Source organism: Eptatretus burgeri, chromosome 11 (assembly GCF_056783735.1).
Source record: "Eptatretus burgeri isolate ZD-2024b chromosome 11, Ebu_testis_v1, whole genome shotgun sequence".
In the NCBI taxonomy this organism is placed as follows: domain Eukaryota; kingdom Metazoa; phylum Chordata; class Myxini; order Myxiniformes; family Myxinidae; genus Eptatretus; species Eptatretus burgeri.
This window is the reverse complement of record NC_140971.1, coordinates 75,033,855-75,057,917: the sequence shown is the minus strand read 5'-3', so window position 1 is coordinate 75,057,917 and position 24,063 is coordinate 75,033,855. Positions and strand designations below refer to the sequence as shown.

General features: G+C 43.6%; 1 protein-coding gene across 1 annotated transcript in view; it reads left to right on the top strand.

The window, feature by feature from the left end:
* Positions 1 to 423: 423 nt before the first annotated feature.
* The window catches only part of LOC147017402 (membrane-bound glycerophospholipid O-acyltransferase 2-like), a 111,451-nt gene continuing 87,811 nt past the window's right edge, over positions 424 to 24,063 (top strand). The window contains exon 1 of the mRNA XM_085847028.1: positions 424 to 723. Within this exon, the coding sequence (XP_085703154.1) occupies positions 652 to 723 (72 nt within the window). The 5' untranslated portion in view covers positions 424 to 651. The remainder of the gene's footprint in view (positions 724 to 24,063) is intronic.

Genomic DNA, 24,063 nt, shown 5'->3' with positions numbered 1-24,063 from the left:
TGTTCGTTTACCAACGACCTTGAAGGGAGTAAACGAAGAATTAATGTTGTAATAGGGCTCTGTGTTTATGATATATATATATATATATATATATATATATATATATATATATATATACAGTATGTATATATATAGATATACAGTATGTATATATATATATATATATATACATATATACATATACATATACATATACATATACATATACATATACATATACATATACATATCGAATGAGAAAAAGAGGTTTGAGAAGAAAGCAAAATGAAGGAGACAATGAAAGGGTTTACGTGTATGGATTACTTAAAGACGAGGGAACTGGAGAGGACGTGAATAAAGAAGATCGAAGTGTGTTTCACAAGTGCTGAGAGGAAGAGTGGGAGAGGAGGGGCGAAGGGGAGGGGAGAGGATTGAGAGAGGGTCGAGGGTATGGAGAGTGAGGGAGGTGAAAGAAGAGGAAAGTGAGGAATGAGAGAGGAGAAGGACGAATCAAGAGGAATGTGTGACGGTGTGGCGGGGAGTGCAACGGTGTAACGGGAGGGGTTAAAGGAAGAAGAAGAGGAGGAGGAGGAGGAGGAGGACGACGAGGATCACGGAGGTGGATTCAAGGAGTTGAGGCCTCCTGACGGGATCGTTGTTGCTGCGCCGACCATGGCTGCGGCACAGACCGGCTCCGTATTCCTGCAGCCTCTTTCTGTGCTTATTGACCTTCCCGTCGATCAGGTGGGCGGAAAATAGTCTCGTCCGGCATTTGTGCTTGAAGATGGTGGTAATCTTTGCCGTCTTTTCTCTCCATTTGTCTGGTGCCGTGTCCGCATGGCGATTGTCCCTTTTTTTTTTTTTAACCCTTTCTTCCGCGATTGCCTGTCGCTCACCGTGTCTGCTCGTTGTCCTTCTGTCATTCTTTCAGCAGACCTTGAATTCGGTCTCATTTGATGTATGTCTGCAGCCATTTTTCTTTGTCAGTGGCTACACCTTCTCTGAAGCCCTTTTCTGTCTCGTTATGCAGCTCTCTACAGCCGTGTCTGTCTATATGTCTGTATATACATCTCCTCACAGCCCTTTTCTGTCTCTGTATGCAGCTCTCGACAGCCTTGTCTGTCTATATGTCTGTATATACATCTCCTCACAGCCCTTTTCTGTCTCTGTATGCAGCTCTCTACAGCCGTGTCTGTCTATATGTCTGTATATACATCTCCTCACAGCCCTTTTCTGTCTCGTTATGCAGCTCTCTACAGCCGTGTCTGTCTATATGTCTGTATATACATCTCCTCACAGCCCTTTTCTGTCTCTGTATGCAGCTCTCGACAGCCTTGTCTGTCTATATGTCTGTATATACATCTCCTCACAGCCCTTTTCTGTCTCGTTATGCAGCTCTCAACAGCCTTGTCTGTCTATATGTCTGTATATACATCTCCTCACAGCCCTTTTCTGTCTCGTTATGCAGCTCTCTACAGCCGTGTCTGTCTATATGTCTGTATATACATCTCACAGCCCTTTTCTGTCTCTGTATGCAGCTCTCGACAGCCGTTTCTGTCTATGTCTATATACATCTCCTCACAGCCCTTTTCTGTCTCTGTATGCAACTCTCGACAGCCGTGTCTGTCTATATGTCTATATAATCTCCTCACAGCCCTTTTCTGTCTCGGTATGCAGCTCTCTACAGCCGTGTCTGTCTATATGTCTGTATATACATCTCCTCACAGCCCTTTTCTGTCTCTTTATGTCCATACGTCTCTACAGGCCAATTTGTACATCTCTGAATGTTTGTCTGTCTCACTTTGTCTTTCTCTGTACATAGAGCTATCTGCAGCCCTCCATGTCTGTGTCGATGTATCTACAGCTGTGTTTCTGTGTGTGTTATTTGCGGCAGTGACTCGATGTCTGCTCTTTCCTTCCTTCCCAGCAGCTGGATTTCCCTGCAGCCATTTCTCCTTCTGTTTCTGTACTTCCCACAATCCATGTCTTTCTCTGTCTCTGGATTTCCCTGAAGCCATATTTCTCCCTATCTGATTCCACCCTCTGTTTGCTTCGACTCTTCCCCACAGCCGTGTCTCCCTCTGTCTGTACCTCCTTCCCCACAGCCGTGTCTCCCTCTGTTTGTCCCTACTTCCCCACAGCCGTGCCCCCGTCTGTCTGTACCTCCTTCCCCACAGACGTGTCCCCTTCTGTTTGTACCTCCTTCCCCACAGCCGTGTCCCTCTCTGTATCTCCTACACCCTTTGTCTTTTTTCTCTCTATCTGTCTATCTTCTATTTTTTGAACCTCTCTGATGTTGTTGGCCTGGGTCTACTTTTATGAGCACATTAATTTCCACATGTTTATGTCGGTTTGCAACAGATCAGTTGCTGTTTGGTTGAACAGTATAGTGGAGGCTTAAAAAGTTCTCCAAGTCTGTCTCTACCTCTGTCTGTCCCCTCTGTAGCTGCCTTTTCAACATTACATATTTGCTCTGCTTTTTTGACTTGTGTTTTAAGATCAGGACTGGCATTATAGCCTTGACTTTGAGGTACACGCACTCACCTCTAAGCTATCTCGCCTGGGTTCAAATCCTCACCCAGCTATACAACTGTCATCCTGGTGTTTCACAGGCAGGGTGATTCATCGATGTGTGTGCCTAATGGACGTTCAACTGGCGTCCCGTCTGCCAGCATTAGCTGATGGACGTTAAGGATCCCATGGTACCGTCGCGAAGAGTCGGCGAGCTATCGCTGGCACCATGAACAAATTCCAACTTCCTGCCCTGATTTCTTGTCCCTGTCAGGATTGTCGTCGAGTAACAAAATCAGCACCACTAACCCTTGGCATAGGGCATGGTGCATGATGATGATGATGATTATTTTATGATCAGATTAAAGTACAACTGCTTGTTTTACGCATTATTGTAGTGATTGGACTGGCACACAGGAAAAGAGTGCTCACTTTATTCCGGTGTCATGTAGTCGGAAGTGACATACAAAGATTATGTGATACTGCATCTAGTAAACCTGAACACATCAATTATACAGTATTTATTATTGCCTTTGTAGTTATGGCTTGTAGTTATTTTTAAAAAGTCCTTTTGTCATACTGGTTCAAACAAATTTTGTCCCATGTCTGCACATTCCATCACACCATAAGTTCTAACTGCACAGCTCTTGCTAATTCACTTTTAGCACTCTGATGTGCTCATTCTTTTTTGACACACAGCCACATTAATAAAACTAGAAGAGCACTCGGTAGAGCGCATTCCTCCGCCACGCTACACCTGGTCCATGAGAACATATCGGGCCCAATACATTTTGGAGATATCGTGATGTATATCATTTTGGCCCGATCTCTCAATGGTGAAGAATCACTTGAAAAATTAAATAATTCTCGTATCCAGATCCAGATCCGCATTCGGATTTTCACCAAAATCGAATCAATTCGTCCTTGTCACATACCCAACCTGCCCACCAACTTTCATCTGAATCCATCCACAACTTTTTTTAGATATTGTGCACACAAACAGACAGACAGACAGGTGTGAAAACATAGCCTCCTTCATCTTCGGTGGAGAAGGTAATATAATATGTTGGAGCAAGGACTTCTGTCGAGGAGCAGAACATAGTGTTACAACAACTTCTCGTGTTTGTCGTTCCATCTGTTTCTGCTCGACTTCAGCTTTTGTTTCGGAAGGCATGATTTTCCAGTTGGTCAAACTTTTTGTCTATAAATGTTAGACTAGAGCCTCTGGAGATTGAAAACTCTCTCCATCTTCTCCTCACTCCTTTATTATCCATGCTCACCATCCCATTTCTGTTTGATGTAGGGCGAGGCAAGATTGTCTAAGTGTTGATCCTCGTAACAGATATTTGAGCCTCTGCCAATTTCTGGTTGTTTTATTGCTGAGTTCATATTTTGCATTTTATCCGAACTGGTTCCTTGTTCTTAATATTCTATTGTTACCCCGCACACTTGAAGCAAAATGTGGGGTTTAGCAATTGGTTCATTTCGGTTTGTCCGTCTGTTTACAAACATCGGTTTATGATTGAGGAACCACGAATTGAACTTGAATACTGCATTATATTTTGAACACTAGTCGGAACATGAATTGGAAAACAAACTTGCCGTTTAACAGTACTTCATCTCTGGTTTCATCCTGGTCACATGCACAGAGAGGAGTGAGGTTATTATTATTATTATTATTATTATTATTATTATTATTATTATTATTATTATTATTATGTTTGCCTACCTGGCAGTCAAAATTGAAAATCATTCCAAATAGGAAACACCACCATTTTTACACACACTTCCCTAAAGCTGCTTTATGTCTTGTTCAGATGGGATGGACGTTCCTGATGTTGGACGCTCTGCCTTTATGGCTAAGAATGGAAGGCGATGTGCCTTGATTTTAAGATTGAGGAAATATATTGACTGTTTTGCAATGTAAATGGTTGCTTTGGCGAATTCTCAATGAAAAGTACATACATTGTTATTATGAACCACATCAGGCGCCCTTGCCTTTCTTGCCGGCTGCAAGGGAAGTGACGAAAATGGGGACAAGTCGAGAGAGTTTTTGGCTTGGAAAAATGTACCGTGATTTTTCCCTCTCTCCCATGTGAAGTTTGAGAAGTCGAGAGAGGTTTTGGCTTGAAGGAAATGCAGATCACCTTTTTCCCCTCTATCCCATGTGAGGTTTGAGTCGTCGAGAGGTTTTGACTCGGAGAGATGTGCATCCATTTTTCCTATCTTTCCCATGAAGTAACCAGGCAATTGAGAGATCAGACGGGTGTTGGTGATGCTCCCAGATGTGCTTGTGGCTGGGAGGGGTGGGAATGGGCACTGATTATTGGAATCGTCGACTCTCTGCCTTACAGTTAAGAGGAGACCATGAAACTGTAAGCAAACCAGGCCCGAACCAGAATCCCGTATTTCTCTTTTGAATCTACCTTCTTTTTGCTGCTTTTTCATTTATATCAAATGCTCCCCACCCCCTCCATTAGCTAAATGTCTGTGTGTGTGTGTGTGTGTGTGTGTGTGTGTGTGTGTGTGTGTGTGTGTGTGTGTGTGTGTGTGTGTGTGTGTGTGTTTTGTAAGGGAATTTTGCCTTTGCTGATTGTGAATGATCATTTTATTAATGCTTGAATAAGGAAGTCATTGTTGTCCCTGAATTCATATTAATGAATTGACCTCCTGAACATAGTAAACTGGCCCAATAGTACAACGGGCAGACATCGCCAGCTGCCAAAGGGTATTTCTGCCATCTACCTTCCCTCGCAAAATTGTGCAAGCTTCCAAAATCCGCTCGGCTAGCTTGCTGGCCCAAGCCTGGCAGGCTGGGGAGAGAACGAAGGGTCACTGACATCACTACCTGTTGCATTCATAGTCAGGAGTGACTTTTGGGACCCTAGTTCGAATCCTGTCACCCGTAAGAATACGAATGCCATAATAGAGCATTTAAATGATTAACTGTAATTTGTAAATATTGGGCAAAACCAAGCAAAAAAATTCCCATTGTTAATAGATTGTTTACCAACTTTTTGTGGGACCCTAATATGACTTCTTAATTATTTTATTCCGACTCATGAAATTGAGATTAAAAATAAAAAACATTGTGCAAAGTTTTTAAAAAATAAGAAGATTGTCGGAAATAGTGAAATAAATAATGTCCTCTTGAAAACGGTTTTATCTGAAATTATTCAGCCCCGAGCATTTATAATAAACGTATCCCTGTATGTGATGGTGTCGTACCTGAGAAAATGAAAATTGCTCAAGCTCATCTAATCATCAAGAATGGTGAGCCACAATACCATCTTGTCCACGCCGATGCTATACGGATGGACCAAAACTTGCTTTAAAGGCACTGCGTTCAATATTACTTCACTTTATCGTTGCCCAAATGAGCCAAAATTGATGGCAATAACACAAGGAAAGCAAATGGCTGAAACGCACTTTCTTACCTTTTTTAAGGGATTTATTTTTATGTTGAAAAGCGCAAGGAAGAGTGTCAGACGCTATAATAAACGGAACAAGCCAAGCGAGTCAAAAGACAAAAAGATGAGAATGAGAATGAGAATACACATATATATATATATATATATATATATATATATATATATATATATATATATATATATATACACACACATGAGCCTGGTGTTGGCGCAGTGGTTAGGGCAGCGGCTTAGGATCCAAAAGGTCCTGAGTTCAAGCCCCGTTGGGCCACTGAATTAATACACCAGGGGGTTGACTCAGCCTGTCATCCTTCCGAGGTCGGTGAAATGAGTACCAGTATACTGGGCCGGTGTATACCCCGGTTAAAATAGGTGTACCATATCCCTGTGTCGTAAGAGGCGACCAGGGTTGCGTCAGGAAGGGCATCCGGCGTAAAACGTGCCAAATCACCATGCGGATCATACGGATGATCCGCTGTGGCGACCCCTAACGGGAGCAGCCGAAAGAAGAAGAAGAAGATATATATATGCATACACAATGAATGGGAAATAAAAGCTCAAATCCTAACCCACTCGGTGCCACGATCACATTTTTACAACACAATAATAATGCAGGTAGGGACCACTTTTCTCTGGTGCACAGGGTGGACACAGTTCAACACAATGCGGCCAGTTTTAGAGACCAGGTGCATGACTAGAGCTAGTAACGATTGTGCCCAGATGAAGTAAAATGGCCACGAGCAGGGCCAGCGATGAGTTGCCCCTCAAATTGGCCACGTGGTCCCCTTTGTCCTTTTTTTTTTTTTTAGACAGAGGCCTCCTGGCCCTCTAAAAACATGGGGTGATCCCAGCTTGGGTTGATTCCACATGAGGCTTCTCCTCCAAGCAAGGTCTTAGTCGTCCTGTCCACACGAGCCTCTGTTCTCTCCTGATCAACTTGGTTCTCTCTTACATGTGCATCTCCTGTTCCTCTTCTTGTGGTCTGAGTTCTTTTCTTCCCCTTGGGTCCCGCCCATGGAGATGGCCTCAATAAAAATTAATGTACAGTGCATCTTTTCCTCCGGTCACCATGGTTGGCACGCTATCCAGAGATATCATAATTGGCCTAGTTTTAAACGTGACACATGTGCCTCTGTGATGGAAAGTCCACACCTAGCCCTGCTCACAAACAAGAGGTTTTGCATGGACATCATCTCTCTATCATATCTATAAGTTACATATGCTGCCTCTTCAGCATTGCGTGTAACAAACGACTTATTCTGATAGAACACTGCTTCATGACAATCTAACCTACACGAAACATTTGGACCATACTACACTTACCACAGTCTAGCTATGGTTCCCCCCTCCCCATTCCACGTAACATTACATTAGCAATTATCATCCAAATTAATTATTAACTAGCTCTTCAAAAATACTGAAAAAATTGTCAATTATACAAACTGAAAAATTTCTTAAGCAATCCAATATTTTATTTTATTTGTAATTCTCAATTCAATTCTATATAGTACCACTCATGCCTTATTTAAAATCGTCACAGACAGTGGCACAAGCAATTGATCAATTTGCAAACACAGTTGGTGTTGTCCTTCACTTCCTTAAAGCTTTGATACAAATGACCATAACATTATTTTGCACAAATTATCACATTATGGGATAAGAGCAATAGCCCTGGAACGGTTTCAAAGGTACCTGTTAAACAGAAAACAATTTGTGGTCTTAAATGGGTTGGAATTCAACTTGCGATCGTTGTTTTGTGGGGTGCGACAAGAATCTGTCCTTGGCCCCCATTTTGTTTGTTGTGACAGGGTGGCCATAAATTCTGGAAACACAGGCGAATATACATTATGAATGGTTTATTGACATTACATTACAACACAATATGTTCAATGACATTGCATTTTTTTTTTTTTGGATGCGTTGTGACTGGAACTGGGGGTGTTAGGATTATGGTGGCTGAGAAGTGTTGGAGGTCAGGAGGGTAAATGCAAGAGTTGTAGTCCAAAAGCTGTTGTTTGATAAGTGTATATCACAGTAGTATCAGCATATGCCCCACAGATAGGATTAAGTGAGGAGGAGAAGGATGAGTTTTGGGACACACTCGTGCGAGAGAGAAGTTGTTGTGATTGGAGGGGATTTGAATGGACATGTTGGAGCATTAACAGGAGGATATGAGGGTGTGCATGGTGGGTCAGGTCTTGGAGTTAGAAACACTGAAGGTGTAAGAATACTTGAGTTTGGAGAAGCTTTAGATCTGGTCATCTGCAACACTGTTTAAGGAAGGGCTGAGCAGACTGATCACTTCTGAGTCAGGAGGTATAACGAACGAGATAGACTACTTTCTAGTTAGGAGATTAGATAAGATGATGGTTAAGGATGTGAAAACGATAGGTGGAGAAGAATGTACCTCACAACATTGGCTGCGAGTGTGTGATGTAAAGTTAAGATGGAGTAGGGAAAAGAGGAAACTTTACGTCCCAAGGAGAAGAGTATGGAAATTAAGAGATCAGAATGTAAAGGAAATTTTCTCGAGGGAACTTCTGGAAATGAATCTTGGAAACCCTATGGTAGGAGAGGATGGATTGAGTTGTTGGAACTCTTTAAAAGATGGGCTGCTGCGTGCTACTGAAAATACATGTGGCTGGTCGAAGGGCCCAGCTAGACATGAGGCTGCATGGTGGTGGAATAATGAGTTAGATATGGCGATTCAAGAAAAAGAAGAAAACTGTTTCGGTTTTGGAAAAAGCGAGGGAATAAAGAGGAATACTTGGTGGCTAAACATCATAGGGCAAGAAGGGAAGTTTACAAGGCTGAAAAAATAGTTTCAGGATTCACTTTCAGATATGATAAATAATGCAGATAGCAGAGGGGAGATATTTAGGATAGCAAAGCAAATGAACGGTCAAAATATGCATCTCATGGGAGAACAATGTGTGAAGGATGACATGGGAAATGTACTGGTTGACCAAGGGGAGATTAGAAATGCTTGGAAGAGTTATGATGAGCACCTGCTAGATGAGGAGTTCCCTTGGAACAGGGATATTCTGGAAGCAGTAGAGCCCGTGCAAGGCCCACCACCTGAAATAAAGAATGAATGGGAGAAGAAAGCCATTGTGATATTGGAGTGAATTTAAACGCTAAATTGATAAATGCGATTGTGTGGGAGACATCTATCCCAGATGACTGGTTGAAGAGTGTAATGGTGACTATTTATAAAGGGAAGGGTGATGCCTTAGTTCAGAGCAACTATAGGGGTCTGAAGTTGTTGGACCATGGAATGAAAGTGGTAGAGAGAGAGTCGTGGATAAATTGGTAAGACAGAGTGTTGATATACATGAAATGCAATTTGGTTTCATGCCAGGAAGGGGCACAATGGAGGCAATTTTTATAGTTAGGCAATTACAGGAAAAATATCTGGGGAAGAATAAACAACTGTACTTTATATTTATGAATTTGGAGAAGGCGTTCGATAGGGTGCCTCAGGAAATGGTGCAAGGGTCCATGAGAAAGTTACTTGTGGAGGATTGGTTAGTTAGGGTAGTCATGGCAATGTATGATGACCCAAAAACCTCTGTGAGGGTAAATGGAGTACAGAGTGAGAATTTTGAAGTGAAAGTGGGTGTTCATCAGGGTTCAGTCTTGAGCCCAATCCTGTACATCATGGTTCTTGAGGCTATATCACAGGAATTTAGAGGAGATTCACCTTGGGAGCACCTGTATGCTGATGACCTGGTGCTGATAGCTGACAGTGTGGAAGAGGTAATGGGTAAATATACAGCCTGGAGGCCAGAGGACTGAAAGTGAATACAGGGAAAACGAAAGTACTGATTAGTGATGCGGGAGAAGGAAGTGTGGGAAAAAAGAGGGAGGTGGCCCTGTGCTGTCTGTAGAAAAGGTGTTTGTAGCAATTCAATATTGTTTAAATCCTGCAACTGCTGGGTGAATAAGAGGTGTAGTGGTATCAGGGGTAGACTGCAGGTGGTACCTGACTTCAAATGTGCTGTTTGCACAGGTAAATAAGTGGCTCCAGTTATAGCAGAAAGGTTAGTTTATGGGGATATATCCCTGGAACGTGTAGATAAATTCTGTTCCCTTGGTGATATGATTAGTGCAGGTGGTGGTGTGGAGGCAGCAGTGATTGCAAGATTTAGAAGTGGCTGGAGGAAGTTTAGGGAGTTGTTACCCCGATTGACATCGAGAGGGACCTCTCCAATTAAAGGGAAAACTTTGTGCAGCTTGTGTTAGAAACATTATGATGTATGGCAATGAAACATGGGTGATCAAAATGGAGGCTGAATGGAGGTGTGAACAAAATGAAATGAGAATGGTGAGGTGGATGTGTGATGTGACGTGACACTGAAGGATAGGAAACCAAGTGTGGGATGAAGAGATAGGTTAAATATAGGAAGCATTAGTGAGGTTATGTGGAGGGGTAGGTTGAGATGGTTCGGACATGTGGAATGGATGTGGGTGGGTAGTTGTGAATGGAAGGAGAGCTAGAGGCCGTCCGAAGAAAACATGGGATGTGTTGCTCAGAGACGATCTTAGAATAAGAGGGCGAGCAAGGGATCGTGCATCCTGGAAAGCAGCCATTAGGTGAACAATGGCTTACACATGCAACCATGGAAACTGCCTTCAACGACAATGGTGATGATATCGTGATAGAAATATCTTATTGGATACTCTCAATATAGAACTTCAGCATGTTTCTGAGTGGCTTAAGGCAACTAGATTGTCCTTAAATATAGAGAGAACTCATTTTGTTTTTCCCCTCGTCTGCAGCAGTGGTCAGTAAGCCACTTGCACTGTGGCATGTATACAGGTAAAAATTGTAAGTCGTCGTCGTCTCCTAAGGGGAGGGGGATTATTACTTGTGCCCATGATCTGACCCTTGGTACCATCAACATGTATGCAACTTATTTTATTATGCTCCACTAGAAACACAAACAACACGGATAAATGCTGTATCAGGTGCCGGTGGCTGGACATAGATACTCGCTCCATAACAGAACAGAGCATAGTGTCAGGATGCTGCTCGATGTCGCTCTCCTCAGCTGGAACTCATGGATGGATCATCACTGTTTCTGGGTCTACTCCATCCAGTACAGTTCCTCACGGGCAGCCCCAGCAGTGCAGCACACGTACCACCAAGCGACATTGGCCAACATTCTTACCACCAGATATCATTGACCAAATATATATTTGCAACAGACCTGCCTTCACTTATGAATGGAATCGCTCTGCACTCTCCTCTGACTCCAGATCCACAATGAGGCTATTTCTGCTGTTTCCTGTAATTGTGTCACGGTATTCTTGACTTGCTTAAATGACGCTCCAATCATCTTCAACATCGACTTTGCCACAAAACCTCTACAACACACTTCCACCCATGGTCATCACACATTTCTCTTACCTCTTTATACCGACACAACTTTCTTTCATATGCCCATTCCATATTTCCCTCCCATATTACTGTCAGCTCAACGATGATGACCCTTTTTCCCCACATCAGACCAAATAATTAAATCAGGTATTTGTTGGATGACTAATACGAGATGGGAACCTCAGCGCTCTGTCCAAATCTGCATCTACCTGCCAGCCCATACCTGGCTTCAAAATGCATGCTGCCCCCTTGATGTTGCTTAACCTTAGCTTCTCACCCTCCTTTATGAACTTGATAATGGTCTTCTCTTTTATGTCCGATTTGTTTGCCTCATCACATAGCCTTTTCGTAACCTCGACAATCGCTTGTATCACCTGGTTATCTCGCCGAGTATACCTGGCTAGAGATTTCGGGCAACCAGACAGTCCATGCTTTAATGTCTCTCTTCTACCACACTTGGCGCATTCTACAGACTCAACCAATTTCCATTTTGCCAGATTCACCGCAGTTGGCATCTGGTCACATATTGATTTAAGTGCAAAGATTAGTCGCTGTGGCTCCATCTTCCACAGCGATGTCCAGCTAACCTTCTTCTGCACAGTATTCTCCCATGCTGTCCATGCTCCTTGCTGAGGTTGACTTGAAGCTTGAACCATTCTTCTCTCTTCCATCCATTTTTAATCTCTTCGATAACCATCTCTCGTCTCCCACCTGCACTCACTCGTGGCCACCCTTTCTGTTCTTTCCAACCAAATCCTTTCCTATCTTTCTGCACTACTCGGATGATTTCCTGCATATTCAACCGTCCTCTGAACATCCCACTTTGTTCCCATTCCTATCTTTGGCCCCAATTCACTGATCACTGGATCTTTTGAATCTCGAAGCATCATTTGGAATCTGGCTTTCCCAATCTTATATTCTTCAGCTAGTGACTTAAATGGCAGCTTTATCTTTGAACTTCTGCTGTATAACATCAAACTAGCTAACATTTTTGGCACACCCAACCATTTCCGCATTTGAGATTTAATTGAGTTGACCATCTTCTCCATCCTCTCCACTCTTGTTAGAGCAATCTCGTATATTTGGAGAGACGAAAAGACACGAGGCAACAACCCAAATTGGTAGCACCATATTTTATACTTCCCTGGCAAGCTACAACCATCAATTGTAGACGGACCTTGCACAAGTTTCCTCTGCACCTGGATTCCTCGATGCCTATCTGTTAACGGTTGTGCATACCATTTGCCAAAACTCTTAACTGGCTGTTCACTCAATGTAGGGATTGTATCCCCAGCCACCACAAATGAACCTCTTTCACTTTACCTTTCTTCATAGAAAAACTCCTGCTCTTCTTTGGCTTAAATTCCATCCGGCCCCATTTAACGAGCCCTTGTAGTTGCTTCAACAACATTTTAGCTGCTTCCAACTCGGGAGACAGAATGGTGATGTCGTCCATAAAGGCCCTTATTGGTGGCTGTGGTTTTCCCCCACCTTGAACTACACCAATTGATACTCTTTTTGTTTCACGAATAATTGCTTCCATAGCCATAACAAACAGAAATAGTGAGAGAGAGGAGAGAGGGACTGAGGAAGGAGGGGGAGGGGAAGGCAAGGCAAGGCAAGGGAAGGTAGCATGAGGGGCGGACATAACCACACACACACACACACACACACACACACACACACACACACACACACACACACACACACACACACACACACACACACACACACACACACACACACACACACAGTCCCTTTACAAATCCAAGCCTACCCATTTATACCACATCTGTGTGTGCTGTCTCCGTACCTCTTCATGCTTGGAGCAAACTGACCTCCGGATCGGAATATGAACTCTGTGCATAATATCACTATCTACTGAAAGGTGCTCATCAAGTGGCGTAAGCACTCAAGCAAGCACTCCAACAAAATGGTTGATAAGGAACGGCTGGCTTGGCAAGCAATAGCAAACCAATTGGTAATGGGACATAACCCAAAAAATAGCAAATAGACATCACCAATTTCTTCACGTTTTCAGATTTCACTCTAGATTTTGACAGGTATTTAGTCCACATGATCTGATCCTCAAAACAGCAATTATGTTTCAATTACATGCTTTAATTAGTCCATGAGAGTAGATCGTGGAAAATCGCATCATATATTTATAATGCATGAAATCGCTTCAAGCTCCTAATTTGAAAACTATGGCACTTGCAAAAGCGATGTATACAGAGATTCGTAGGTACTGTACTGCATAAGGATCAGGCATTCAATGATATGAGTGAGGAAAGCAGAAAAATAACATTTGAGCACTTTATCATGAAGACTGCATTGCAGCCGTTTCCAAGTCAAGGCATTGTTAGGTTGGCCAAAAAACAACTGCGAATTTAGAACCCAATGAGGGAGAGCAGGCTGACCAAGGATATCGAAAATCTGTGGCATGACTTGAAGATTGCTGTCCATCATCGCTCCCCATGTAACTTGACTGAGCTTGAAAATATTGGAAGGGGAAAATATTGGAAGGGGAAAATATTGGAAGGGGAAAATATTGCCCAAATCAAGGTGTGCAAAGTTGGTAGAAACCTACCCCAACACTCACAGCTGTAATTGCTGTTAAAGGTGCTTCCACCAAGTATTAACTCAGGGGAATGGACACTTATCCAACCAAGATATTCTAGTTTTGTATTTTTAATTAATTTTCTGAAATTTGTAGAATTTGTTTTTCACATGGAAGTTGTGGGTTACGATGTGTAAATAAAGGGGGGAAAAAAGTCTCATTTAATGCAGTTTAATTCCAGGCTACAAGGTAACAACAGGTGAAAAATTTGAAAGGGGGTGTCCACTTTCTATCGGCATTGTACGTTGATTTCTCAAATTTTTGTCCTGCATACAATTCATCTACTGCTCGACCACGGTCCTGAGCTCATTGTGGAAAAACGACTAATGTAATTTGTTGCCACTAATGTCATCATAATTCACCAGCACAATAATTTGAGGGTAGAGAGAGGGGAGTCAGGTTTACTCTGAATCGTGTTATAAACATCTTGTGAGGAAACCTTTGAAAGATTTGGTCACAGTTCTCCTTTGAATGTGCTTGAGTAATACCAAGAGCACCTTTGTGTTCAGACACCAGAACCCCATTTGGGACCAGATTGCCAAATTTATGCAATACATTACATTCTATTCGCCAATGATCAGTGCCCAATCGACGGATGGAGATGATCCAGATGATTTGAAGTGCTGTGATTAATCGGCACATACATGTCTCAGCACAGACATGTCTTCATTCAACTTCTCAACAGCATTCCTTGGATCTGTACTGCATTCTTGCATGCTTTGCATAGTTGCAAATTGTCATTGTCAATGGTTTGATTCATTTGTTAGTTGGTGTATTAAATTTACTTTCTTTATGGTGGGGTAATGCAACATATTTATTTTTCCAAAACTACATCAGCATCAGTTGAGCTGGCTCATAGTTTTGTTTACATGACATTCCATTGGCCTTCAGTCAAGTGTTATTTATGACTGGTGACATACTGTAGTGCTAGTTTACATAGCAGTAACACAAAACGTCGAGTATGACTCTTTAAATGGTTTGTGGAGTATCCCAAGCAAAAATGGCATTCCTTTCCTGTCGTAATTCTCTGCAGAGTACTGTAGTCGGACCTGTTACCAACTATAGTATGTGGGAGTACTACTCTCGTGTACTATAGTTCTAACTGTAGCATTGCTCTTGGGATTTGGCAGCAGCTCAGTAAGACAGTATCCTGTTGTTTAATGAAATGTAAAAGTTAATATTTTCTTGTTTCCAACTTGACCTGTTTATCATTTCTATAACCCAGAAACACTGCTACTTACGGGAGCAGCTGTGGTGGGGGTGAGGGGCGAGGAGGGGTGGGTGAATCATGTGCATATGCATATCAACATAGTTGAGTTGCATTTGTATTCAACACTGTATTTTCATCTTGATTATACACTTTCACACATGCTTAGCCTATGACGCTTTAGACTCTGCCTTGTTGTTGTTATTGTTAATACCATTATTATTTTGTAATAATGTTAATATTATTAACATGCCATTATCATCGGACAGAATTGATTTAATTTTTGGTTGTGATTTTTGTTTTTTTTTACTTCGAGTCGGTGTACGGACCAGCGACTCTTAGCCTCGACAGCACATGTGTAAATATACATGTACGATATTCGTCCAATTTTTTTTTTCCCAATTTTCCCTCGGGCAAGTATTAAGCAATGCTCGTGACCGTTGGGAGTGGGGTTATGCACCAAATAAATGTCAAAATTGGGCGATAAGGGTGTCGGGAGCAATATTGTATATCACACTTGAAACCATGGCCGGGAGAAATTACATATGTGGCTCCAAGATACAAGTTATATACAATCCACATGTAATCTGATGCCTAGGAAAATCAGCCAGGTGATGTGATAAATCATTCATGCTTAAAGACTCACTTAAACACCTTTATTAGCCAGAAATCATTGCAGCCTCGCTCGCGGCCTACACAGACATCAAGCTACTTGAAGTGGCTGATGCGATAAGCATAGAATGGATCAAGGATGTGGGGTTTCCTCCAAATTTATTTTGGTTTAGAGTTGCATAACAGTAGCAACTGTTTAAAAAGGTAATCATATTGTTGTGGACTTGGGGGTCAGGGATCACCACAAGGAGAAGCACTCTGGTTCCTCCCAAAGCCCATGCTCTGGAGGCTGACATCCGGTGGGTTACTAAGGCCAAAGTCACATTTGCCACGGCGGCCGTGGGGTCTTCAAAATCTATGGCCACTAGCAATTATACGGCGGCCGCAGTATTTCCACGGTCATATAATGTAGCAGTCACATATGTTTTTATTTTTCGGGTACCCGCACGGCATATTTAGAAATTGTGGAGACCGAAAATGTGGGGTTGCCGTACGGTCTTTGATTTGATGTCGCACGGTGACCTTAGGGCGTTCCTGTGGCGGCCATAGAATTTTCAAGGCAGACGCAAGGCGACCGCAGGGGGGCCACAGGGGGCCGAACGTGTGGCCAGACGGATGGTAACGAGTGGGGTTTTTTTTTTTTTTACCAGTTTTTTTTTGTTTTGGCTTGTCGAATTGCTACGGCGAACGTAGAAATGAAAAAAGTTATAACTCCGCGTTATAATTGCACGGCGACTTTATGACCTGTAAAATATAGCCAAACGGCGTAGGGCCACCCTGAGGCCACCGCAGAAACTCTGCGGCCGCCGCACGTTTCTGTCAATTCGGAGGGCGTATGGCCGCCGTATCCTCGCCGTAGAGCAAATGTGACAGGCCTCAGCAACCCCGAATGCCAATGAACTTTTCATCTCTAACAGGGTTCCCCGTCTGACACCGTTTTATATAAGGAGCTGACTATCAATCGAGGTCCGTGTCCTCGGTGTGTACCCGTCTATTTAAGTACGGCCGAGCGAGAACTGTGAGTACGCACTGGCTAACGAGAGCAAATCACATGGGAATCACTTCCCATCTGGACTGTGCTGGACGGTTGGAGGAAAGGACACCACGAGCAGGTTGAACTGACCAATTCGAAGGGATTAATTATAAGGAGCGTGATGACGGGTTTACTCATAGACGCATTCATACACTCGGGACATTCAGTGTTCGTGTGGTGGGGCAAAAGACATACAGTGATACAGATTCATGCAATAAAGGGACAAAGAGCAGGGTTAACCCGAGTGATTTATCTTACACAGTCTTACTTAGATTAACATGATAGGTGCCATCAGAATCACTCTGCGGAAGGGTAGATGAGCAAGAGAGATGAGAAAAGCTGAGGTGTTGGTGACCTTGGGCTTACCCAGCACGAACACGTGGGCACTTGTTAGTTCAAAGTGCAGGGAAGGTAAGGGTGGAGTGTCATGAAGAGCAAAGGGGGTGTCTAGGTGTGTGTGATCAAGAGGTGCGAGTGGGGTGCGGTGTCGGTGCTTCAAGTGAGAAAGACAGGTTGTTAATCAATGGTCGCTCTGAAAAGAAAGGTTGTTTGGGCTTTGCCCTCGCCAATAGCTATTTGTGCATCCACAGTCGTCAGAAAAAAGGGAAAGAACTCATAAGAATTAGAACTGCCTATCGTGTGTGGTTGTCGATTTTTGCCTCTTTCCCAATACTGCGCCCAAACTGGTTGGCGCTCGGTCCGCTCGTTCCTTCCCCTTCAGCAGCAAGCACCAACGACTCTCATAACAACCACTCCATCCAGCAACAACCCAGCAACCACCACATGAGCTCCTCTCTTCCAGCGACCAGCTCTGATATTTAAGGGACTCGGGAGGCTTGGAATTTGGCGGGAGTCAAGGGTGAATCCCCGCCTCTTGTAGGCATGGTTCCCGGGAGCAAGGGTCACGCGCCACCCTCTTTCCTCAGAGCGCGGCATGCCCATTCATCCAGACATGTTCCGGAGTGACGTCACCCTCCCCACAACTTGTTCTCTGAACGTGCCATGCACATGAGTTCCCGACTTAACATGGGGCTGATGTAAGGCGGTCCCCGGACACCTGGGAAGGGCATGGATGACTTGCCATCTTCTACTTCTTCTTTAATGGCCACAATTATTTCGACAATATTGTGGGGTTTGCCTGGGAGGAAGCAATTGGCCCAAGTCTTTCACGAACCCGCTGCCCAGACCTCACGTTCAACTAAGATTATAGCAGGAATTTGGCATTCATTCGTTGCTCACTTAATCTTCACAAAGGACAGCGTGGGATCTTTAACATCCACCAACTTATGTCACCAGATAGGATGCCCAGTTTAATGTCCATCTGAAGGACAGCATACTGATGAATCACCTTGCCTGTGAAACACCGTGATTACAGTTTATAGCTGTCAGGATTCAAACTCAGGCCGGACAGCTTGGAGGCGAGTGTGACTTACGAATGGGGGTATGCATCGAATAATGGTCACAATTGTGCCGTAAAGGTGTCAGGGGGAAATATCACACTTCACACTTGAATCTGTGGCTTGAATCTCACACTTGAAAATGACATATGAGGCCCCAATATATGGTATAAACAATTAATGTACACTGTACAGACCGCAAAATATTTTGTCTCAAATTGGACAGGCAATAGGATATATCATTCATGCATAAAGACTCATTTGAGCACCTTACTTAGAGGCCTTGCAAGTTAAGACTGCTTGGTTTGGTTAATTTGTGGGGAACACGATAAGCATAGAATGTCTCAAGGACGTCAGGGGTGTGTTCCATTACCAATCAGCTTGGAGAACGCTCGTCAAGTGACTTGAGCACTCAAGCAAGCACTCCATTGAAACAGTTGATAAGGAACGGCTGGCTTGGCAAGTGAAAGCAAGCTTATCTATAATGGAACACACCCCTGGTTTGCCCCAAGTTTCTTTCAGTAGTGACTTCAAAAAACTAACAGTAGCAACTTAAAAAAGGTAACCATGCCTAGAAAATAATTTTCAGAATAGTTTGTGGTTATAGCAATTTTTACCTCCAGTAGATATTGTACCCCACGAAACGCCACACTGAACTATATTTATACACCTTAACATGGAGTTTGTCCAATGTGGAAATCCCTCTTGGGGAGGAGGGCAAATTAAGTCGCTACAACCTTTGACATGTGACCCTTAGTTACCCTGGCAAATTTGGTTGAGAATGGATACGTACCGACTGAATGTATCACCGTCAGACAGACATGCAGTCGGACAGACATAGTCAAACAGACACCAAATTGCATATTTTAGTATGGTTACAAGGTTGTTGGCCAACTGCCTCATATGCTTTTACTCACAATTGGACAACACTTGATAGAGCTTCAGGGTGTTTGTAACAAGTTGAGAAACGTCTCCGTCTCCCTCTCTCCCCCTCTCTCCCCCTTTCTCCCCCTCTCTCCCTGCAAGATCGAGGCTCGTCGAGGAGCAAAGTGATGGAGGATATGAACTGACACCATGCCAGCACCTTGCAAATATGTGGGTTGGGCTAAATAGGGTCAATGTGGGTTACAGAAATTGTCGATAAGGGTAAAGATTGTGGATGATATGAGATGACCGCACACCACCTGTTTGAAACCTTGGAGGGAAGTTTAGGATAATACAGCCTGTGGAAGGCCGTTCCACTGGCAGGAGAAGCGAGGAATAAAACAGTTGAGGTGTACAGTCAGCCTAGATTTTGGAAGGGGTTACTGGAAGAACGTGTGCATTATGGAGTTGTTGGTGGGTGTTGGTGGCCTGAGAGAGGATCTAAAACACAGGAGAGGGGGTTTAAAAAAACTTGAAGCCACGCTATACAAAAAGCAGACCTACAATGCAAGAGTGGCAGACTTTGTGCCCTGTCCTGATTGCAGGAGTTTCCAATAATGTTGAAAGCTTTAGATTTCGTCGAGTCCAGGAGAGACAGGTGTGATACTGAGGCCCCCTATTTGGGACCAGAACTCCGTTGAGTTACAGACGAAGGCCTTCATAAGACTGTGAGTGGTTTAGATTTTTTAAAGTGACTGGGACAGAAATCAACTTGTGATCAGAGGTCAGGCTGTTTGAAAACAAGAAAGACGTGACATCGGTAGCAGTGGGAAATTCCATTACTTTGTTTAAAATTGAAAGCAAACCTGCTGGTCTGCAGTTGAGAGGATGTGCTTTTCATCCTTGTGGACAGGAGTGATGTTTGCTGGCTTCCAGGCAGATGATGGACAGCCAGAGGAGGACATGCTGAGTAGAGCAGGCAGTGGAGAAGCAAGAGTCGCAGAGTAGGATTTGGAAACATAGACACGGATGCCATCTGGTCCTGTTGTCGAAGCTGGACAGTCCAAGTAGACAATGGGTACAAGGGGGGTAAGATTGGGAGAGAACACGGTGGGTTGGGTGCGCAAAATTTGGAGGGAAATACAGAGTTATTTCAGGCAGAATTGGCAGATATGCCATTTGAGATGCAGGAGGGGTAGGACACAACTGAGACGGAGTGATCAAAAATTGTTGAAGCCTTATGGAGTGATCTCAAATTTCCCTCAGTCAGGTTTGCCTTCTATGTTGATAAAGCAAGCTGCTTAATTGCAACTGCCTCTTCGCAGGATTCAGTGTACTAGGGTCTCAAGGATGGATAGGATGGCCATAGACGGAATGGAATAAACGGAGCATGAGGGAAAGTAGGCTTTTATGAAAGTATTTCCAGACGGAATCAATATCAGATGCGGTGGAGATGGCAGCCCAATCCTTTTTTGAGATTACATTACGGTCTCTGCTAATTGGCTTGGGCGACCACCCATATTTTAAGGGGAGGTTTTTTTATTGTATACAAAGTTGATGCTTGTGGAAGAGCTAGAACACAGCAGAATGAGCAACAGAAAGTGGGGGGGGGGGGGGTGGGCACCAATGGCAGGGTTGAGAGGGACAAAATAGAGGGAGACTTGGACAAATATGTGATGTGGGGTCGGAGAAGATGCACGAGGTGGACAACATCGATGCAGTTCAGCAAACTCTTATGAAGAAAGAACTGGAAATTTGGAAAGAGGTGGGCTTTGGGGCAAATTTGGAAAGGTGTGGGCTTTGACAGGGATATAAAAATCATGGTTTTGGATGGGGGGATTCTCTGAGATGATCATGAAACCCAGAGGGAAGAATGAGATTGAAGATGATGTGGAAGTTGGTTCCACAAGCAGGAAGAAAAAAAGAAAAGGAATGAATGAGTGGAGGTGAGACTGATTCTGGATTTTGGGAGTTTCACCAGAAGGGGGTTGCTTGTGGACTGCATGAGCCTTCCAGAAACCTGAGAGTGACAGAGCAGAGGCTGCAAGAAAGGAGGTGATGGAAGACGGAGAGACCACTGACCTGTCTGCAATGGGAATATTAAAGGCCCATAAACTCAGTTTCATTGTGGGAGATTCCAATGATCATGAAGGCCTTGGTTTCCATGGCGTTAAGTTGAGCAAGGTGTGAGGCAGGGGCACCAGCCCAGAGGGGAGAGCAGTACTCCAAGCTACGGATAAAGGCCTTGTCGGTGGATCGGAGTTCAGGTGTGCCAAGTAAGGACTTTGAACGACAGAGGATGCCCACTCGACAAATGGCTTTTGGAGGCCAATTTAGAAACATGTTTTGCCAAAGAAAGATCATGGCTGACAGTGAGACCCAAGCGTTTGAGTGACTGAACTTCAAGAGAATTGTTAAGAAAGTCGATTGGATGTTTATCATACTTGCTTTTTCATGATGGACAGTACGAGTGTGAAATTTTTCAGGATTGAGAGATTTATTCCAAGCGTTTGACCAACTTATGATTCTATCAAGGTCTGAAGAGGAGGAAGAGACTGCTGCCTGCCTATTTAAAAGATGAGGGATGTCAGGGCAATGGGTGGAGTCATAAGCAAAGGTATAAAGATAATTTTTCAGAAAGTCAGAAACATCATTGATTAAGATTAGGAATAGAGTGGAGGTGGGCAGTGATTCTGGATTTTGGGGAAAAAGTTTTACTAGTCTCGGTGGTGTAATGGTTTGAGCATCCGCTCCAAATCTGGGAGGTCGGCGGTTCAAACCCCAGCCGAGTCATACCAACCACTTTAAAAATGGTACGTGTTGCTTCCTCACTTGACATTCAGCATTTAAAAGGATAAGGGCATGGAAAATTCACCGCTGAGTACGGTGAGAAAAGTGGTGCCATTGTTGTGACGTCACTGGTACCCAAAGTATCCCGGGAAAAGTGACGGCACTTCCCCCAAACGCAGTGGCTCTGTTTTTTCTCATCTAATAGTTCTGTGTTGTATCGTCTGTATGTCCATGTGTGCATGAGATATGTAAGAGGCAGCTCCATTACAAGCCTTAGATCTTGTATAAATATACATAAATATAGGACTGGACACAGAACACTGCCTTGGGGCACTCCAACCTTAACAGGAAGAGGAGATGGAAGGATTCCGTTGAGAGCCACATGCTGGCTATGAGAGTAGAGTAAGTCAGTAAGCCATGTGTAGAGTTGACCTTGTACGCCATAGGTGGAGAGTTTGGAGAACATGGTGGGATGCCAGACTGTATCTCAAGCTCGAGATATGTCTAGAGCGACGGTCCTGATCTCATGTCAGAAATTGAGGGTCTCCATCCATCGTTGGGAGAGTAGAATTAGCATGTCCAATGTAGAGTGGCCTGATCTGAATCCAAATTGGTGATCTGAGGTGAGGTTGTTTGAGAAAAGGAAGAATCTCGTATCAACTATGATGATGGATTCCATGGCCTTCCTCATGATTGAAAGTAAGCTGATAGGTTATGGGTATCAGTTTTTTTCACCTTGTTAATGTGATGCAGTGATGTTCCAAGCAGATGGAAGATGGTCCGTGAAATGATAGGGTGAAAAGAAGAGAAAGAGGATGTGCAACAGTAGCAGTCCAGGATTTTAGGACATGTGAGCTGATGCCATCTAGTCTAGAAAGGAGGTTGCTCCCTTGAAATAGCCAGAGAGATATATGGACTTTAACAGAACATGATCAGAGGAGGAACTGGAGAGATTGGATGGAAAGAAAGTTTCAATGCTAGAAACAAAACTGGACAGGTCACCACTGCGTCATAAGATACTTGAACGAAAGGACAGGAATTTGGAGCTTGCTCAGGATGCCAGCGATAACTCGACTCCTCTTTGCTCATTTCCATCAATGACCACTGTTGGCATCTGAATTCTCCAGCTTAACGTCTTTCTGATGGACTGTGGACACATTGATTCATCGCCCTACACGCACAACACCAGGGTGACATTTTATAATGGGATCGAGATTCAAGCCCAAATGAGACTGCTCAAAGGTGGGTACATATCTACTTCTAATCTATGCTGCCAGCTCACTGGATATTAAAGATTGCAATATCTTTCTCAACTTTATGGCTCAAACTTTGGCCAATTTTTTTTCTGTCAAGCATAGGATCAAGTAATTTGCTACATCGGAATCTATCTGGGTTTACCACCACCATAGCAGTCCCATAAAAGTTCGATAAATTAGTAGGGCACTTTTCGATGTCCCGATGTTACCAGATATACCTCCGCCTACATTATTACATCATTATACATACTTGTACCAAGGTTGATTTAAATCTCTGAACCCAGATTCAAAATATGAAATAATTCTGTTTGCTAGACCATGCGTCCAATCAGGTTTAAATTTAAAACATATTGTTATGTTTGTGGGGTAGATGGAGGAATTTCATAGAAAAGGTAGGATTGTATAGAGTTGCTTGGTCCGTGGATGTGCAGGAGACATCTCAATGTAAATTAAGGAGGGAAACTGTGTGCTTAAGTGTTATGTGTCACCGCACGGGGGGTGGTGCTGTGTTAAATTAGGTAGGGTTTAAGGATAATTTCTTCCAGTATGTGATTGCCCCCTGTTACCATTTCCTATGTTTTTGCATTTCAAGTCCGGTGATAAAAAAGTATCACGTCCTTAAAACAACCACTGAGCTACACTTCCCAAGCAAGCAAAATCCCTGCTTGCAGGAATGACAACCAGTAAACCATGCCCCTGGAGTGGATGATTGATGGGCGTGATATCAGAGAGGAGGGGAGAGTTAGGATCAGAGTCGGGACACGAGAAAGGAGACTGGACAGAAGCAAGTGAGGCAGGATCGGCGATTGGAAGAGAAGGGCATTACGGCTGGCTTCCCCTCAACACAGTGAAGAAGGCTGCACGATTATTGTGTTGGTGCTGAGGTGGATTTGCCTGCATGATGGAGCAAGATGCTGGTGATTGACTGTTCAGTGGGATTGTGAGAGACCGTGCCTCGAAGCCTCGTGTTGTGTCACCGG